Source organism: Solanum verrucosum, unplaced genomic scaffold (genome assembly GCF_900185275.1).
Source record: "Solanum verrucosum unplaced genomic scaffold, falcon-dt-bn FXZP01000229.1, whole genome shotgun sequence".
NCBI classification, from domain to species: Eukaryota; Viridiplantae; Streptophyta; class Magnoliopsida; order Solanales; family Solanaceae; genus Solanum; species Solanum verrucosum.
This window is the reverse complement of record NW_026020011.1, coordinates 4,591,518-4,613,043: the sequence shown is the minus strand read 5'-3', so window position 1 is coordinate 4,613,043 and position 21,526 is coordinate 4,591,518. Positions and strand designations below refer to the sequence as shown.

The 21,526-nt window shown below is 33.7% G+C and overlaps 1 protein-coding gene and 1 pseudogene across 1 annotated transcript; both read right to left on the bottom strand.

Annotated features, from left to right (window-relative positions):
- Nucleotides 1-6,587: 6,587 nt before the first annotated feature.
- On the bottom strand, nucleotides 6,588-8,222 carry LOC125820355 (subtilisin-like protease SBT3; annotated as a pseudogene).
- A 6,510-nt stretch (nucleotides 8,223-14,732) lies between these two features.
- Nucleotides 14,733-17,072, bottom strand: LOC125819975 (subtilisin-like protease SBT3). The gene has a single exon (XM_049499383.1). The coding sequence runs from the start codon at nucleotides 17,045-17,047 to the stop codon at nucleotides 14,798-14,800; it is 2,250 nt and encodes a 749-aa protein (XP_049355340.1). The 5' UTR covers nucleotides 17,048-17,072; the 3' UTR covers nucleotides 14,733-14,797.
- Between the last annotated feature and the right edge of the window lie 4,454 nt (nucleotides 17,073-21,526).

Below are 21,526 nucleotides of genomic sequence, written 5' to 3'. Positions count from 1 at the left end.
TAATTCATATCATAATATTTAAATAATTTATAATAATTAATAAAAATAATATAATAAAATAATTATTTTATCTATTGCTTTGTAAGAGATATCACTACTAAAATATAAGAAATTAACGGTGGATAAAATTTTGTTGTTAAACAACAAAAATTGTATGTCAATACGCTGTTTTAATATTTTATATTATATACTGATGTAGCACTACGAAAGTTGGTAAACCTTCTCTTTCCTTTTTTTAGTTTCATATTTGATATTCCCTCCGTCCAATTTTACTTTTAAATTTTATATACTAAAAAAAATTGTTCACTTTTACTTGTTGAATTTGAAAAATTATATCATTTTATTCTTATTTTACCTTTTATTATTAAATATAATTCATATCATAATATTTAAATAATTTATAATAATTAATAAAAATAATATAATAAAATAATTATTTTATCTATTGCTTTGTAAGAGATATCACTACTAAAATATAAGAAATTAACGGTGGATAAAATTTTGTTGTTAAACAACAAAAATTGTATGTCAATCCATTTAGCTATGAATTAGTGATAGATTATAAAAAATTCAATTGGTTAGAAATTTTTTAACAACGAATTAACTTAGGATTATCCATAAATTTTGTAGTTAATTTTATGTTTTCTATAGTAAATATGTCAATTAAACATGAATAAATAATTATGGACGGAGGGGAATATATCTACCACACCTAAAAAGATACTATACATCCTAAAAAGATACTATACATTCTTCTTTCATTTTAATTTATGTGATATAATTACTTTTTAGTCTGTTACACTATATATATATATATATATATATATGGGATAAGGGTCTAAAAAATATTTCAACTTTGGTCGAATTTGTTGTTGCGATACCAAACTTTCATGAGGACCTATTACCTCCCTAGACTATTTAATACCGTATTTTAAACATATATATTTGCCCACATGGACATAAAAAAAATGCAAAATTATAAATAGTAATGTGTCCACGCGGGCACATATATACCTTTAAAATACATTATTAAATAGTTCATGGGGTAAAAAATACGGTATGAAATAGTCTAGGGAAGTAATAGGTCCTTATGAAAGTTTAGTATCACAACAGTAAATTTGACCAAAGTTGGGATATTTTTCAGACCCTTATCCCTATATATATATATATATATATATAACTTGAAATCATTTTTGAATATGTAAGTCAGAGAACATTACCTTTATAATATTCGAAGCATCTTTGACTAACTGAAAATAATTGGAAAAATACTCTCCTCTTAAGAAAATTATATTTCCAAAAAAAAAAAAGTTACTCCTTGTCCCTAATTACTTGTCCACTTTTGAATTGACACACCTATTAAGAAAATAATTAATGATATAATGAATTTACCATTTTACCTCTATTAATCATGAAGTGGATGAAAAGTTCTACAATTTTCAAAGTAATTAGTCATTTAATTGAGAATATAATAGGTAAAAAGAATTTATCCTTTCTTAATTTATTAAAATGGACAAGTAATTAGGAACAACTATAAAAGAAAAAATGGACAAGTAAATTAAGAACAGAGGGAGTAAAGATCACTCAGGGGATACTCAACGTAATTGGGGGCCTAAAGCAAAATTTCAATTGAGGTCTAACAAATTTCATATATATTTATTTTAAAAATTATTTTTATAACTATTTAGATGCAAATTATTACTTAATTATTTTTATAAATGATTTTTTCGAGTACTTCTTTTTATTTAAAATGATTAGTTTTAGGTAAAATTTTATCAATTAACGTTGAAAAATATTATTTATTAAAGCAATCATTATATGAATTGTTAGCACAATTCTATAAGCAATAAGTTTGACAGACTTTAAGCAAAAATGAGTTTTAAAAAATAAATAATGTGAATGTTAGAAAAGAAATATAATAATAATAATAATAAATATATATATATATATATACTTTTTATTATAAATAATTATTTTTTTAATAAAAAAATAACACATAATTTATTCTTGATAAAAATTTGAGGCCTTCCAAAATTAAGGGCCTAAGGCACATGCCTTAACTTTTATAAGGCAGAGCCGCCCTGAGATCACCTGAAAAAGGTAAGAAAAATGAAAACATTTTTTTTTTTAATAATTTATAATAAGAAATATATAGAAGCCCACCATCTGGGATAGGTCAGATCTACATAAGTGCTTTTGATGCATTGAACGGTATAAATATTACCACCAAAATTAATCTACATTCATGGAACAATGTACCAGTCTAAGTTTTTGCATTTAAGTATTACAGTCCTTGCATCTCAATTTATATGATTTTATTCAAAAAAAAGTCAAATGTTATTTAAGTCACAATTTTTTTCATTTGTAAAAGAAGAATAGCTTAGTGTACAAAATATATCGTGTAAGTAAGATCTGGGAAAGGATTACACCTTAAAAGATGTGATGTAGACAATTTATCATAATTCAAATATTAGTACCGACTTTCACTACTCAAACTTATAATCTCTAAATCTTACGAAAATAACTTTTCTGAGATTGCACTTTTTACATATTTCTAATTTTAAATATTTGAATTGTCAGTAATTATAACTTATAATATAATTTTTAAATATTAATTTTACTTTTAAAAAATATAAAAATTTAACCCTTAAAATAATACGATACCATATAAAGTGAGACGGACTTTCTTCTAACTTAAAACCCCACTCACATGAGAGAAGTCAGAGAGATCTCATGCAGTCATGTCATGCCAGGGACGGCTGGTAAGGGTTTAAAAAAAAAAGCATTCGCCTTATTTTAGGGGGGCTCATTTTTTAGTTAATTAGGTAGAATTACATTAAAAATAAAAATAAAAAATTAGAACAACAATAAATGAAAATGGCATTAATGAAGTGATAGATATGACAATTACTTTTTATTTTTCCAATAAAAAGTTGTGTATTTTTTTTTTAATGTATAAGTTATTTTATTTTATTTTTACCTTATTCTTTGTCTAATTTTATTTTTATATATTCTATCCTCATATCTTCTTCTCTTCTATTTCTTCTCACTTTCTCTTTTCTAATTTTACATCTCTCTCTTATTAAAGCTTAAGAATTTACTTGTTCTATGGATAGTTAATATTTTAAAATTATAATTTTTTAATATTTTTTAAGGCCTCTAAGTTGATTGTGGCCTTAGGCCATCAACGGGTTTGAACCGCCCCTGAGTCATGCTCATCCCATGAAAATATATACCCCAATGTAAATGAGTCAACTCATTGGCGATGATACCTCTGAACTTAACACAAATTATTAATTTATTTTTGAATTATCGATAGCGCTTTAAAAACACTTATTACTTAATTAACTAAACTTAAATACATTCATGATATAGAAGGTAGTCTCAAACTCTTTTAGGAACATGAGGCTCTTAATAATAAATAGTCGAGAGCAGTATTGAAAATATATACTCCTAAATTTGACGAGAATTTAAGGGTGTATTTCACTTATGTTGTAACATCAGGGTGTATTTAAGTTTAGTTAGTCAAGTAGAAAAGTGTTTTTAAAGTTGTTAATAATTCGAGTATAAAACTAATAATTTACATCAAATTGAGGAGTATTTTCGATTATTTTTATAATGATAGATTATAGCTGGAATTTCCGCTCAAGATTTTTTTTTTAAAGTAACAAATGGATAGATAAATCCTAAAAGATGTTAAATATATAATAATCCATACCTTTAATATAGGAACATATCTTAGTAAAGAGTTTTAAAACGGGTTGAAATTGGAGATTGAATTGGGCTCAATTGAGGATTTTCTTAAAATTGTTAGGCTTGAATGAGTTGAAATTGAACCCAATTCAAATTATCTTGAGTCCAACCCATAAAATTCTGGGCGGATTGTGCGGATTACCTATGTTTGGGTTCATTTTTGACACCCCTAAGTACTCCTATTAACTTATGTGTAAAAATCAGATTGGACATGTGGACATATTAGAAAACAAACGATATATGATAAGAAGAATATAGGTTAAAAATAATTTAAAATGAAATTGATTTTGATAATTCTATACATGAAAGATTTGGAGTCGAGACATATCAAGATTAGTGTGTCATATCACGAAAATCTATCTAACTCCGATAGCACGAGTTGGAACACCAGAATGTGATCGGATAAGACAGAGTTGAGATAAGTTCAAAGGTTCAATCAATGTGGAAGAATTCGAGATCTCTAATAAACCATCATTGATGAACATTGTATAGATACGATCAATTCAATTTAAGATCCGATGCTAACACTGTGTCAGGCCATAAAGACTTTTAAAGATTCGTCTCAAAGAAAGGAAAAAACTAACCTCATTTAGAAGTTACTTACTTTTCTAGGTAATCGTTAATTTTCACGTGATATATATGAAACCACAAAATTCAAAAATACTAAACACGAATAAAATATTACTATAATTTATGAATAACGACATGACTAAAGAGACGTTATGTTTTCTCTGCAAGAGAACGGGTTCGATTTGGATAAAAAGAAGTCTGAATACACAGATTTTGTTGTTGGAACGTTGATTTTTTTTAATTCATAATTATTTACTTTATATTATCACTATTGCACTACCTTATCTTATCTTCCCCACAAACTTAACTTTCAGTCTCTTTTTTTAATTTATTTAAAATTAAATATATTGTCATCGTAATATTTTACACTATTAGTTCACCTTTATGTGTTGTAATATATTTCGATTGACTTACACAAGCTTAATAGGATTGTTAATATGAATAACATGTAGTTATCGACGATTGATATTATAAAAATTTCTTTTGTGTAAATCAAATAATGATGTCACATAAATTAGAACGAACGATTTGCTATCGAAATTCATAAGTGGTCCTATTATCTATCTTCTTTTTCCGCATGATTTTCTTGTCTTCAATTGTGAGTTAGGGATTGAATCATTATTGACATATTGAGCAATCAACAATCACAAGAGATTATGCATGCCACTTGTCGATCCCCCCCTAACATGGCCCCCCCCACAAAAAAAAAAAAGCTCTTGACTTAGGTAGGTTGGCTTTGTTCACCTCAATTTGTGTCTTATTTGAGACTAAAAGTAGATGGGATAGCTTCCACGACTCTACCATCCAATCAATTTGTTGTTTTGTTTCGTGTTCGAGCTTTAGGTTCAAGGAAACTAAAATCATAATAAAGTAACATGTGATTACATTTTAAGTAGTCATATTGTGTAAATATTTGGAACACTGATAGAGGTGGCTAATTAATAGAACTGATGGCCTAAAGCCAAACCATAAAATAAAATTTTTAGGACAAACTTTAAGTTACACTCATAACAAACACTGCAATTAAAGTAATAATACATTACAATACAATAAGCTTGTCATCGCTCCCAACATGATTTTTTCTATTCCCAGAGATTCGATCCCTAGACATATAATTAAGGATAAAGAGATTTCAACCATCCCACAGTGTCGGTATATATACACTGTCCTGCCTCTCATCAGAGAATCCATTACATCCTATATGCATTGACACATCATGTTAATATATTAGAAAGTGAAAGTTAATCAATCATAATACTTGGAAGCACATGATCAGAGGCGGAATCAAGATTTGAACTTTATGAGTTCTAAACTCTATGATAACGAAAACAGGTGTTAGTAACTGAATTCTGAATTTAATTTTTGTATATATTTAGTGAATTATTAATACAATATTAAATTTGAACTAAAGCTGCTAAGTTCATCCCTGGAATCACTATAAATACATGTACTCCTTCTGTTCCACTTTACATGTCTTGTTTTTTACTAAACACGAAGTTTTAGAAGGGAAAGAAGACTTTTGAATTTGTGGTCTTGAACTAAAGGTTACATACATACTCCTGGACTTAAACACGTTAAGTTATTCCGATAAGGTAGTGTCATTAAGAGAGAAATGAAATGTTGAATCAAAAAGCTACTATGTATAGAAAAGTGATATTCTTTTTGTTTTAGACTAAAAAGAAAAGTAAGACTCGTATCGGTATCTAGAGCACTAGTGGCTTCAACAAGAAGCGGAACTCTAGGATCCATCAACAGTGCCAGGAAAGTTACAAATCCAAGAGAGGTGTGGTCTTCTCATAAGGGAAATTACAGGCACAAGATGGTAAAAATGACATGAATTACTCGTTTGTTTCAATTTGTGTGGCTGATTTTGACTTGGCGAGGAGTTTAAGAAAGTAAAGAAGACTTTTGAATCTTGTGATCTTAAACTAAATATATGTGGAATATACCAAAACTCTCTTTAATCTTGTGGTTATAAACATGCAACGTGGAAAGTTAGAGCTAAAGAATTGCCAAAAGAGGAAAGTGACATTTTTTTTTAAACAGACTAAAAAGGGAAGTAAGAGGAACAATGTTCCCCGTTCGAGTCACACTAAAGAAGGCTATTTCCTATAAGAACTATAATTCATAAGCAGGAACTAAGTTCTCAATGGACATTAAATGTAACTTAACTCTGAAACATGCATAAGGTGACTAAACAGATTCTCTCTCAGACGAGCAACGATCCTTTTGCTGACTGAAGAAAACAGCCATGACATATGTTACTACAGAGGATCCATTCTTATGGTAGTTGCAACAATGGGACTTTTTACAACATATTTACCACTAGTTTCAACCCAACTCAAAGATCCATAAACCAGATAATTATCTACTAACAATGGACCTTCTATCCTTAGCTTATAGTTTTGTTTTTCATACTTCTCTTTGAAAACCAACTTGTGTGGTGCAACACTAACTTTATATTCATCCATTGGGGTCAATTTTGCTGTGTATGTTGACATACCATCTCCAAGATTAGTCACTGTCCTCTGGAATTCTTGTATCCGTTTAGTATCCGACTTGCTGCTGTTCCTATTGAAATAGGCAATGAAAGATGGATAGTTTAAGTCCAATGATGGATTGGAAGTTGGAACAGGAATATGAAGAGGATCTTGTAATGGCTTTTATCTGTTGGGATGTGAAATCTAGACCACAGAGGAGATTTATGTAGTCTTCTGGTGTATAAGTCTGGGGTCCAGTGCCTTATTTGGATTGATCACTTATTGATCCGTTTGTGTCATAGCAGACAATGATTTTATATGCATTTTTCTCAAGTTCCTTCTCCTCTAGGCATGTGTTGAGAAAAACGATGGAGCTATCACTTGACGTGGAATTCCCGGGGTAGATAGATAAACCAGTACTGAAACTCCATTGCCTAGAGTTAGTGTCCCAAGAAAATGGCGGTCGACTGTGCCAGCAGCAACAGTGAGAACCCAAGGTGTGCCGTTATGCAAACTCTCATCATCAGGCCCATCATTTCCTGCTGAAGTGGAAACAAATATACCTTTCTCCATTGCAGCAAATGCAGCAATAGCTATCGGATCATCATATAGCGGAACCCCATCTATGCCTAATGACAAGGATAATACATCCACTCCATCCTCAATTGCCTGATCAATTGCAGCCAGAATATCAGATAACATTGTACCTTCATCCCACAAAGCCTTGTACATTGCCACATGAGCCTTTGGTGCCATGCCTATGGCAGTACCAGGGCCATAGCCAAAATAAGATGCAAATTCAACATGACATCCTGCAGCTGTAGAAGACGTGTGAGTTCCATGCCCTGTTGTGTCACGAGCTGAATTCATCACGATGGTAATATTCGGATTGCTAGCAATTAGGCCTTTGTTGAAGTAACGCGCGCCAATGAGTTTCTTGTTGCACAAAGAGGAATTAAATTGAGTTCCACTTTCACATTCACCTTTCCATCTTGATGGAACATCAATCATCCCATTATCATTATAACTTTTACTCTCTGGCCAAACTCCTGTGTCCACCAAACCAATTATAACATCTCTACCATAATCTGACTTTGGCCATGCACCAGAATTGGAATTCAGGCCAAGGAATTGAGACGTATGAGTCATGTCGATTTTAACTGTCATGTCCCTAGTTGAAGAAAGATATCCTGGAGAATTCTTGACAACTTGTAGCTCAGAAGGAGACAGACTTGCACTAAAACCACGAATGACATTAGTGTAAGCATATACAAGGGAATTTCTGTTACTAGCATAATCAAGATTCGAACTATCTGATACAGAAGCAAGAGTGGACAAGTACCAACTATGATGACTAGAAAAAGCATTTGGCATGGCTGACAAATCCATATGAATTATATAAGTTTCTGACTGAGACATGGAAATTGGAAACTGTTATAGAATGTATATAGACTTAAATCTAGTAATATACATAGCTATATTTAGGTAGCAGATTTATAGGAATCACTGCAGATTCATAGGAATCAATCTTAATTTCTTTCCTTAGTTAGCACCTAATGTATTGTATTTATTCACTGCTAAACTACTGCAATAAGACAAGAGATTTTCCATTAATTTACATGGTATCAGAGCCTATTGGCTCGTGTCGTTTTGGCTGTGTTACGGAAGAGTTTGGATTTCTAATCCACTGATTTAGAGTGGTCAGTCTGCGTACTGCCACCACAGAAGGAGGTGGAGTATATTTTCCGGCCAAACCAGTCTTCTCTATCATCTGGGTGTGAAGCCAGTGGCAGTCACACACTGCTCATACAGTTCGCCTATTCATCACACACCAGCACGTGAAGGTGCATGTTCTGGTGTTAAAACACGATTCAAAAAGTCTGTTCTTCACTTCCAGGTTTGTTTCTGTTCTGCGACATTGAATCTGGTCTGTGATTTGTGGTTCCGTGGCTGCTAGCTCCTACTTCAGTTCAGATAATTGGTGTTGTGTGGATAAACTGCTGGTTCAAGATTTCTTTTTTCTGAACTACTTATTTGGGTATTTTATTGTTCACTGCTTGCTGAATCTACTGGTCAAGTAGTCAATTTCTTTATTCTGCGTCGACAATTGGTTTCTTGGTTGATAAAATCATTTGACTCTGTTCATCTGTGTTTGTGGGGTCACAAACTGACGTACATGCTTCTAGTTATACTTGCTGTTGATAAGTTCATATGCTACTAAAATATTTGGAGAAAATGACTGAAATTGTGACTCCTACATCTTCGGATAAAGGAATTTTGGTTTCAGCAGAAGAGTTTGCAAAATTCTCGCAATATCAAAACTTACAAAAGAAATCTGTTCCGGTTACTACCCTTATTGAGTCAGGAAAAGCATGTCTTATATCCTCTTCGAATAAATGGGTGATCGATTCAGGTGCCACAGATCACATGACAGGTAATCCTAATATATACTCTAGCTTTCGATCACATGGAGCACTCTCTCCTGTGACGGTTGCTGATGGTTCGCTCTGTAAGATTATAGGATCTGGGATTGTAAAACCAACATCCTCTATTACCTTGTCATCTGTATTAGGTCTACCAAAGTTAGCCTTTAATTTGATGTCTGTTAGCAAGCTTACTAGGGACCTAAACTGTTATATCTCGTTCTTTCCTGATCATTGTTTGTTTCGTGATCTGAAGACAAATAAAGTTATTGGAAAAGGACATGTATCTGATAATCTCTACATTCTTGATGAATATTGGGAGCCTCGATTTGCTGCCTTCTCTAGTGTCATGTCTCCATTCGAGGCACATTGTAAATTGGGACATCCTTCTTTGCCTACGTTGAAGAAACTTTGTCCTCAATTTCAGAATATTTCTTCAGTGGATTGTGAGTCATGTCTATTTGCCAAACACCATCGTAGCTCAACAAATCCAAGGGTTAATAAGCGGGTGGAGTCGATGTTTGAGTTAGTTCATTCTGATGTTTGGGGACCATGTCCTGTTGTTTCTAAAACTGGATATAAGTATTTTGTCACATTTGTGGATGATTTCTCTCGAATGACTTGGATTTATTTTATGAAGAGTCGTTCTGAAGTGTTTACTCACTTTTGTGCCTTTTGTGCGGAGGTCAAAACTCAATTCAATACTTCGTTGCGTATTCTGAGGAGTGATAATGCTAAAGAATATATGTCAGAATTGTTCCAATCCTACATGAGACAACACGGTATTCTCCATCAAACTTCATGTGTTGATACACCCTCTCAAAATGGAGTTGCCGAGAGAAAGAATAGGCATCTGCTTGAGACAGCTCGAGCACTTTTGTTCCAAATGAAGGTCCCTAAACAATTTTGGGCTGATGCAGTCTCCACAGCTTGTTTCTTGATTAATCGCATGCCATCGACTGTTCTTGTTGGTAATGTGCCTTACAGTGTTCTTTTTCCAAACAAGCCACTATTTCCAGTGGAGCTTAAGGTGTTTGGAAACACATGTTATGTTCGAGATGTTCGGCCATCTGTTACCAAGTTGGACCCTAAAGCATTGAAGTGTGTTTTCTTGGGTTATTCTCGCCTTCAGAAGGGGTATCGATGCTATTCTACCGAGCTTGGTAAATATTTGGTGTCAAATGATGTGGTATTTTCAGAGACGACACCATTCTTCTATGCACCTCCCAGTTCGACAACTCAGGGGGAGGAAGATGAGTGGTTAGTCTATCAAGTTACTCGTGATGTGACAAAACAATTAGATGATGTCCTTCATTCTCTTAGTTCCCCTATTGAACACAATTTGACTACTGGGCCCACATCTTCTACTCCGGTAAGACCACCAATTGTTCAAGTTTATTTGAGAAGACGAGAGATCGATGATACATGTTCTGCACCAGCTCCTTTGTTATCAAATCTTTCTTCACCCGATCCTTCAGATGATCTTGATCTCCCTATTGCTCTTCGCAAAGGTAAAAGGACTTGTCAATCGACGTATTCCATTGCTAATTTTGTTTCTTATGACCGCTTATCCTCTACGTCAAGGTCCTTGGTTGCTTCTTTAGAATCTATCTCTGTACCCAAAACAATGAAGGAAGCTTTGACTCATCCTGGATGGTATGATGCGATGCTTGAGGAAATACATGCCTTAGAGGAAAATCACACATGGGATTTGGTGGATTTACCTAGTGGGAAGAAACCAGTGGGATGTAAGTGGGTGTTCACAGTTAAAGTAAATCCAGATGGTTCTGTGGCAAGACTTAAGGCCAGGCTTGTGGCTAAAGGGTATGCTCAGACCTATGGGGTGGATTATTCAGACACTTTCTCTCCAGTTGCCAAACTTACTTCCGTCCGCTTGTTCATATCTCTAGCTGCTTCTGAGAATTGGCCTTTACATCAGTTGGATATCAAAAATGCATTCCTTCATGGTGATCTTCAAGAGGAAGTATATATGGAGCAACCACCTGGTTTTGTTGCTCAGGGGGAGTATGGGAGAGTGTGCTATTTGAAAAAGTCTTTGTATGGCTTGAAACAGAGTCCGCGAGCTTGGTTTGGGAAGTTCAGCGAGGTAGTCCTGGAGTTTGGGATGAAGATGAGCAAATGTGATCACTCAGTCTTTTACCGACAATCAGCAGTTGGCACTATCTTACTGGTTGTGTATGTCGATGACATTGTTATCACAGGAAGTGATTATGCGGGGATCTCTTCCCTCAAATCTTTCCTGCATACTAGGTTTCATACGAAAGACTTGGGTCAGTTGAAATACTTTTTGGGTATAGAGGTGAATAGAAACAAGAAGGGAATTTTGTTGTCTCAGAGAAAGTATATTCTTGATCTTCTTGCAGACACTGGAAAGTTAGCAGCTAAACCTTGCAGTACTCCAATGGTTCCCAATGTGTAGCTTATGAAAGATGACGGCGACCTCTTTGATGATCCCGAGAGATATAGGAGGTTAGTTGGGAAGTTAAACTACCTCAGTGTGACTCGTCCAGACATTGCTTTTGCAGTAAGTGTTGTCAGCCAGTTTATGTCCTCGCCTACAATCAAACATTGGGCAGCTTTGGAGCAGATTTTATGTTACTTGAAAGGAGCCCCTGGACTTGGGATATTGTATAGCAATCATGGTCATACTCGTGTTGAGTGTTTTGCAGATGCTGACTATGCCGGATCCAAAATTGACAGGAGATCGACTACAGGCTATTGTGTCTTTGTTGGAGGGAACCTAGTTTCATGGAGAAGTAAGAAGCAAAGTGTTGTATCTCGATCTAGTGCAGAATCTGAGTATAGAGCTATGTCACAGTCTACGTGTGAGATTATGTGGATACATCATCTTCTAACTGAAATTGGGTTGGAACATCATACACCAGCAAAACTTTGGTGTGATAATCAAGCTGCCTTGCATATTGCCTCAAATCCGGTGTATCATGAAAGAACTAAACATATTGAGGTTGATTGTCATTTTATTCGTGAGAAGATTCAGGAAAACTTGATTTCCACTGGCTACGTGAAGACAGGAGAGCAAGTAGCTGATTTACTCACTAAGGCATTGAATGGAACTCGAGTTGATTATCTTTGTAACAAGCTGGGCATGATCAATATATATGCTCCAGCTTGAGGGGGAGTGTTATAGAATGTATATAGACTTAAATCTAGTAATATACATAGCTATATTTAGGTAGCAGATTTATAGGAATCACTGCAGATTCATAGGAATCAATCTTAATTTCTTTCCTTAGTTAGCACCTAATGTATTGTATTTATTCACTGCTAAACTACTGCAATAAGACAAGAGATTTTCCATTAATTTACAGAAACAAGATAGAGAAGAACCATAAACACAATGCTACACAATTAGCCATATTGTTGAAAAATGAAATGGAAGTTGGTATATTTTCTTGAACATAAGTTATTTTACTTATATAGAGAAGTGAGAAGCCAAAGTATTCCCTTTATAACAACTTCTCAATCAGTTACCATATTTTATATATATTGAACTTACAACTTGCAAGTCAAAGAAAGCTTCTAATAATTCCCAACTCTGCTTCAATCTAAAAGGAACTGTCTTTGCCATTGCCTCATCTATCATGTCAAAGATGCTTTAGTTACACTTCCCCCCATCCCTAAGTATACGTCATACTTTTCCTTTTAGTCTGTCCCAAAAAAATATCATACTCTATTGTGGCATAATATACTCTATCCAAATTCTTCAAAAGCTATGCATGTTTGAGGATCCGATAAATTGTGGCAATAATTTTGGAAAGTTCAAGCAACATAAGTCATACTTCCTTATTTAGAAAAACTTTAACTTGAGATGATTTATAGTCATACAGATCATAAGATTCAAAGTTTTTTCTTTTTTTATTTAAATTATATGCTTAGTCAACACCGGTATATAAACCGAGACAGAGAGAGTAATAAGTTCTAAGTTATGCATCTTGATTGAAAAGAGGAGTTAAACATTTGTGTATGATTTGAATAATCAAAATAAAACTTCATCCTTCAACCATGGAACCAAAACTGTATTCCAAATTCTATAGATAAATAGCACCACCACCACCACCAATAACAACAACAACAACATATTCAGTGAAATCCCACCAAATAGGGTCTGGAGGGTATAAAGTGTACGCAGACCTTACCACTACCTTGGACTGTTTTCTAAAGTGGAATACCATATTATGAACAAAACTTAGTAGTCCACGTTCAGGGTGTCAAATGAACGGATTGGATTAAAATGGACTGATCTGATAAATGGACAGGTTAATAACTTGCACAAATTTACTTGAGCTAAAATGGATTTGGCTGAAATGAGCTAAAAGCTGGATTGGGTTAATGACCCTATTATCTGAGTCATGTTGTCCACTAGTTGTAGAAAATTGAAGGGATAATATATAAGAAATGTATATATTTATATACATACTATGTCAAGTTTTAGCATTTCTAGATAGATTCATATTAAAATATTATCAAATGAATTGGTGATTAAATCTTGTTTGTTATGGTGGGAATTAGTCTTTAACTCAGTGAAAAGAAATACATAATTTTACTTCACATTTATTCATTAATCTTTAGTATTTTCATAAGAAATTGTCTTACTACAGAGGATTGATTTTTATGGTAGTTGCAACAATAGAACTATTTACTACATATTTTGAACTTGCAAGTTAAAAGGAAGCCCTCAATAATTCCAACTTTGCTTCACTCTAAAAGGAACTTCCTTTACCATTGCCCCATCTATCATGTCAAAAAGTTGCTTTAGTTGTATTCCCTCTGTCTCATATTATGTGTTATACTTTTCTTTTTAGTCTGTCCCAAGAGAATGTCTAACTGTATGTTACTCGGATTCTTTAAGAAAGCATGGAGTGTCAGATACTCCAAAACCTATGCATTTTTGAGTATCAGACACGACTCGGGCAGCAGTTTTGGAAAGTTCAAGCAACATAACTCATAACCCTCAATCATGAAACCAAAGATAAAGGCAGGAGTGTATCCATCGTTCGTAAAGCCATAGCCACTAAAACTAACTTCCAAATTCTATAGATAAAAAGTATTAGTCATTCAAAGGTGCTCAACTGGTTTAAATATTGAAGGTGCTACTTTCAGATTGGATGCTCAATCAATCTCTATCTTTATATGTTATTAGTCATTTTCAATATGAATATATAATGTTTTTGAGCACTGGTTGCTTGAGCACCTAGTAGCCACATAGTAAGTCCTTCATTGGTCATCAAAGTTTAGGATATAGCTTTACAACTTGCTTGAGGGTTATCTAGTCATCTTATTTACTGTGATATACATCTTTTTTTAATCTGTATGAACAAAAGACAAATGTCTGAGATGTCTTGTTTGGATTATTATTTGCCTCATTGTCAATAATTCAATCTTATATGTTTTGAGTTCAAAATTAATCCAACTACTGTTACATTTGAAGAAAAATAATCATTTGAATGTAAGTCTTTAACTAAGTGGGAAAAAGAGGCATAATTTTACTTCACAATTATTCATTAAACAGAGTCTTAATCAGTTCTGTTCTCACAGAGGTTCCACTCTTATGGTAGTGGCAACAATAGGACTTTTTACTACATATTTACCACTAGTTTCAACCCAACTCAAAGAACCATAAACAAGATAATTATCTACTAACAATGGACCTTCTATCCTAAGCTTGTAGCTTTGTTTTTCATACTTCTCTTTGAAAACTAACTTGTCAGGTGCAACACTAACTGTATATTTACCCATTGGGGTCAATTTTGCTGTGTATGTTGACTGACCATCTCCAAGATTAGTCACTGTCCTGTTGAATTCTTGTATCCGTTTCGGATCAGACTTGCTGCTGTTGAAGTTGAAATAGCCAATGAAAGATGGATAGTTTAAGTCCAATGAAGGATTGGAACATGAATAAGAGGAGGATCTTGTGATGGATTTTATCTGTTTGGATGTGAAATCTAGACCACAGAGGAGATTTACGTAGTCTTCTGGTGTAGCATCGTAGATAAGTCCGGGGTCCAGTGCCTTATTTGGATTGATATGGCCAGCTCCCATGTCAAGGGGAGTAGCAGCATTGTTGTCTCTACCGATGTCTCGGATGGGTCCTTGTGTGTTGTCTAATGAATCGGCTGTGGTCATCATGGCTGAGCGGATGGCAGCAGGGCTCCATTTGGGGTGTACCCCTTTCAGAAGTGCTGCTACACCAGCAGCATGAGGACATGACATCGACGTACCAGATATAATATTGAAGTAACTGAATAGCTCTCGAGAGTTAATTTTAGCTACTGCTAATTTTTGAGGCCATGATGCTAATATCAAGGCGCCAGGAGCCATGAGGTCAGGTTTGAGAATAGAAGGGCAGCTTCCTGATGGTCCCCTTGAGCTGTAGCTAGCAACTTTTGGTGCTGGTTTAGCACCAAGATGAGTCACTTGAAATTCGAGTCTTGCTTTAGGCGAATGACTACTCTTGATGTACTTCAAAACTTTATCACCATCTTGAAAGTTCAAAAATATAACTGGAAATTCACTTTGGAGGTAGAATTCCAAGTCAGTAGTGTTTGTTATGAAGACACCACCCGAAACGTTTGAATTTCTTATATTGTACAATTGATCACTTATTGATCCATTCGCGTCATAGCAGACAGCGATTTTGTATGCATTTTTATTCAGCTCCTTATCATCTAGGCATGAGTTGAGGAAAACGATGGAGCTGTCGCTTGAACTTGAATTCCCGGGGTAGAGGGATAAACCTGTGACTGAAACTCCATTGCCTAGAGTTACTGACCCAAGAAATTCACGATCGACTGTGCCAGCAGCCATAGTGAGAACCCAAGGTGTTCCATTATGCAAACTCTCATTATCAGGCCCTTCATTTCCTGCTGAAGTGGAAACAAATATACCTTTCTCCATTGCAGCAAATGCAGCAATAGCTATCGGATCATCATATAGCTGACGACCATCTATGCCTAATGACAACGATATTACATCCACTCCATCCTCAATTGCCTGATCAATTGCAGCCAGAATATCAGATAACATAGAACCTTCATCCCACAAAGCCTTGTACATTGCCACATGAGCCTTTGGTGCCATCCCAGTAGCAGCACCAGGGGCATATCCAAAATAAGACGCAGACTCAACACGACTTCCTGCAGCTGTGGTAGACGTATGAGTTCCATGCCCCTCCGTATCACGAGCTGAATTCATCTCAATGGTAATATTCGGATTGCTAGCAATTAGTCCTTTGTTGAAGTAACGCGCACCAATGAGCTTCTTGTTACACAAAGAGGAATTAAACTGAGTTCCACTTTCACATTCACCTTTCCATCTTGATGGAACATCAGTCATCCCATTATCATTATAACTTTTACTCTCTGGCCACACCCCTGTATCAACCAAACCAATTATAACATCTCTGCCATAATCTGACTTTGGCCATGCACCAGAATTGGAATTCAGGCCAAGGAATTGTGACGTATGAGTCGTATCGATTTTAACTGTCATATCCTTAGTTGAAGAAAGATATCCTTGAGACTTCTTGATAACTTGTAGCTCAGAAGGAGTAAGACTTGCACTAAAACCATGAATAGCATTAGTGTAAGCATATACAAGGGAACCATGATATGAGCTATCTGATATAGAAGCAAGAGTAGACAAGTACCAACTATGATGACTAGAAAAAGCTTTTGGCATGGCTGACAAATCCATATGGATGATATAAGTTTCTGACTTAGACATAGTAAATGGAAATAAAATAGCAAGAAAACAGAAGCATAAGGCAATATAGTTAGCCATTTTTTTGAAGAAATGAAATAGAAGTTGGGATATATATTCTTGAACATAAGTTAGTTTACTTATATAGACTATTTTTAGAGGAATAAGACCCTCTCATCAAACATCTCAATCAGTTTCTATCATATATTGAAATTGCAACTTGCAAGTTATAAAGAAAGTTTGCAATAATTCCAAACTCTGCTTCACTCTAAAAGGAACTTTCTTTGCCATTCATATATCATGTCAAAATTGCTTTAGTTTTACTCCTTCCATTCTAAATTATATGTAGTACTTTTCTTTTTAGTCTGTCCTTGAATAGTATCAAAACTCTACATTGCTCGGAGTGAATCCGATACTCTAAAAAGGTATATATATATTTTTGAGAGAAGTATTGAAAACACCACTGAACTTGACACAAATTATTAGTTTTCTCCCCGAACCTTAAAAACACTCTTCTACTTGACTAACTAAACTTAGATACATCCTCAATCTGTCATATGACAAAGCAAGTGGTTTTAAACTCTTGTAGGACCATGGGGCTCCTAATAAAAAGCCGAGAGAAGTGTTGAAAACACCCTAAACTTTGCGAGAATTTAGGATTGTGTTTCACTCATATTGCAAGATCGAGGGTGTATTTAAGTTCAGTTAGTCAAGTAAAGGGGTGTTTTAAACTTTTAAGGATGTCAATAGTTTGGGGAAGAAACTAATAATTTGCGTCGAGTTTAGAGGTGTTTTCATCTCTTTATATTTATTGATGATCCGACACGGATGAGATGATTTATAACCACACAAACATTTAAAAGTCATTCTTTCTTTGTTAAACTACATATCCAGTTAAATATTGTCACATAAATTACGACGACAGAGTGATAAGTTTTAATTATGTAGCATATGATTGATCATAAGAGTTAACATTTGTGTAATGATTTGAATAATCATTATAAATTTATTTGCAACTCAATCATGGAGCCAAATATACATAAATGAGTATATCCTGTATCCATCATAGGTAAAACCATAGCCACTAAAACTGACTTCCAAATTTTCTATAGATAAAAAGTAGCACCCAAAGTATTATATTCAGTGGTCCATAAACTTAAGCTGACGATCTAGATGACAAAGGAGGTCCAATCGAAAAATATGTCATGATAGTTAAGCATTAAAAATATTTTTAAAATCTTGATGAAAGAAAATATTATTTAACTCTTCAAATAATAAACAGGACATATTATTGGAAACAGTTTGGAGTACTTAATTTAGCTTAGCCAAACTAGCTTTTGTCCTTTAGCCAATTTATTGGACACACATTTAACAAATTCTAATTCATCAACATAGGTTCTGGTCGGATATTTGTGATCTCTCCATCCATAACAAGAGATTTCATGTTCGATCCTAAGAATGAAAAAAATAATCTTGTTGAGAGAATCACTCTCAGAAACGGGCCTCTTACAATGCATGAATTTTAATTTTAATTATACTCCAATACGGATGTCAAACATTGTATAAAAAAACAAATAAAAACAAATGCCTATCATTTTCATGTTATATTGTTAGTTATTATTATGTTCACATGTAGAGAATGACATCAAGATTCTTGTAATGGACAAAAAATAATTATAGAATTATGGCATTAATTGACTTAATAAGACCATACAAACTAATATTTTTTTTTTATAAATAGAAAAATTATTGGAGACCACCCATATGTTTTTGATTTTTGATAAATATAATTCAGAGTGACTTTTTATTGGCCAAAAAAAAATTAGGTACAACCAGACTTTTATCTTTCAAAAAGTTTCCACTAGTAACATGAATTTCTGTAATTTAAGAAGACTTTTAAGTCAATTTGTTATAAAAGCAGTAACAATAAAAAGTTTTTCAACTTTTGGTAGTGATATTATTTTAGAAACTTCTTGGTGAAAAATTGGGTGTAACATAGTAAAAGGAATATTATTGGATTATGAGTCATTCAATTGTTATCATTATGGATAGAAGAAGAAAAATTGCAAAATGTTAGTCACATGTATTTTTAAAAATTGATGTATAACAAGACACCTCAAGTCAAATCATGTCCATACATGAAGAAAAACAAAGGAAAGTTTGGCATGAATATTTGATAACTAATCAGTAATGCAGCTCAATAAAATTGGAGGCCTGAATTCAATTTTAATGAAAGATATTTTTTTTCTGCTTAATATATTTTGAAAGAAAAAATAACACATAAATCTGTTATAAGTTTAAATTGGGTCTCATATCTTCTTTTAACTACATATTTCAGGTTCGAGCCTTAAGAATTAAAAAGATCTTGTTTGGGAGCACTTTTCTATTTAGTCTACTTTGTGTGTCTCAAAATTGAACTAATCAAACAATTCAATATAGATATCAAACATCAGCCTCCAAAATTTGGGTGCATAAATCCCTTGCTTTAGCGGCTTGACCCTCTAGACAGTCTCGGTAACAACAATAATATATTCAATGTAATCTTAAAAAGTAAGATTCGAAAAGGATAGTGTGTACACAGTCTTATCAGGGACGGATGCAGTTTAAATATAGCAAGTTTCATCTGAAATTAGTACTTTTAACGCAGGGTATAATTTTATGTTTGAAAAATTACAATAAATATTGGATATAAACTCATAACTTTAAGAATATGATGAGTTTGAAACTAAAAATCTATAAAACTGAATATTTTGTATGACAGAAAAATATTCTTTTAAAAGAGAAATTTTCACACAATATTATTATTATGAAATATCAATCTAATACTCAATATTTATAAAAAGGTTTGATTGTTATACACTTATCATCAATCTTTAATAAATAAAATAACTCGAGAAATACTTTTCATTTATCAATCAAACATCAAAAAAGCAATTTCCTAAAATTGACACAACATGTGAACCTCGTCCCATCATTAAAGCAAAGTGGGTAATAATGCCTTCTCTTTTTCAAGAAATATCGTCAATCTTTTTCATTAATTCTAATCGAGTTTCAAATTCAACTTTTATATATATATTTGGTGAATTTTTTAATAATAATAATGAACAAAATATATTGAATTTAATCCAAATGTATGTCAGCTTCTAGCTCCGCCCTTAATACTTTTTCAACCAAATTACCATTGATGAATATTGACACCTCTCTACCCTAATCAAAGTCATTTCATTCAACAATCATAACTAGTATTTTTGAAATTGCTAATTAAAAGATTCATAGAATTACCACAACTAATTTCCAATTAAGTTGTTGATTGAAAAACGCAAAACACAAATAAAGATGATGTTAACTCAATAAGATATTTGAAGATACAACTCCCTCTTGTTTGGAAAGGAGTGCAAATGTTACCACAGACGAAAAGCTCTAAGATCCATCGGGGCTTTAATGAAGAAATACACAAATAGAGAAAAAAAAACAAAATATGAAGTGTAGTACAGGACTAAACAAAGGAAAGAAAGATACAATAAAAGTGAAATATCAATTGTTTAGTGTCATCTAAAACATCTGCTAAGTGAGGCAAAACGCTCAACATGTTTTTGCACCTGCTTAGGCCGCTTTAAGTGCGCCTTTGACAACACTGGGGAATTTCAAGATAGAAGATAAAAAACCAAAGCAGAAAATGACAACAAAATAAGAACAACTCTCCATGTTGATTAGACAAACCCAGAGAAATATATTTCTAAAGCAAATGAAACTCAGCTTACATCTTCACTACAAACTATCTACATTATTTTTCATATGCAGAGAGTCAAAACAATCATTGATTTGTAGGGCCTTTAATGTAGTAAGTAAATGAATATTGCCCCTATTACCTTTTCCATAGAGACAACACTAAAAAACATAATAAGTGAGTGAGGGGTCCAAAATGCACAATGTGTGCCCAACTCTAGCTGTCAAACAGGATCTCTAGTCACAGCCAAGCAAAACACACCTACCTGTTTTCCTACTTTGTAGCATCCTGGTGACTATAGTAATCATTGGACACCCCCCCCCCCCCCACACCCACACACCCCTCTCCAGCATCAAAAAATATCCCAACACATGAGCCAAATCATTAAAGCAAACGCTCATGGTGTTTGAATAGGCACGGTGAATAAGAAAGAAAGGCCATCGGCACATATCAAAAGTATGTAATTGTATTGCATGTCATATGGTTACAAAAGCATAGTATTTATAGTCTTAAACATGTCCTCTGTGGTCTATGGTTACAAGAGCATGTCGTTAAGAGAAATGATGACAACAACATACCTAGTGAAATCCCACAAAGTGAGGTCTGGGGAGGGTGGAGAGTACGCAGTCCTTACCACTACCTCTCTGAGGTAGAGGGGCTATTTCCAAATGACCCTCAGCTCAAGCAAATCAAAGTAGTTACAACTATATGCAAGGAATTGTAACAACAAGGTGCGATCACCTAAACACGGTAAACCACAGATGAATACCAAAAGACTAAGACTACATGAATAGGCTAATACTACAACCGACACGGTGAAGAGTAAAATGAAA

Excerpts from the sequence above, each read along its gene's own strand:
- LOC125819975 (XM_049499383.1), bottom strand. The coding sequence starts at position 17,047 with ATGGCTAACTATATTGCCTTATGCTTCTGTTTTCTTGCTATTTTATTT.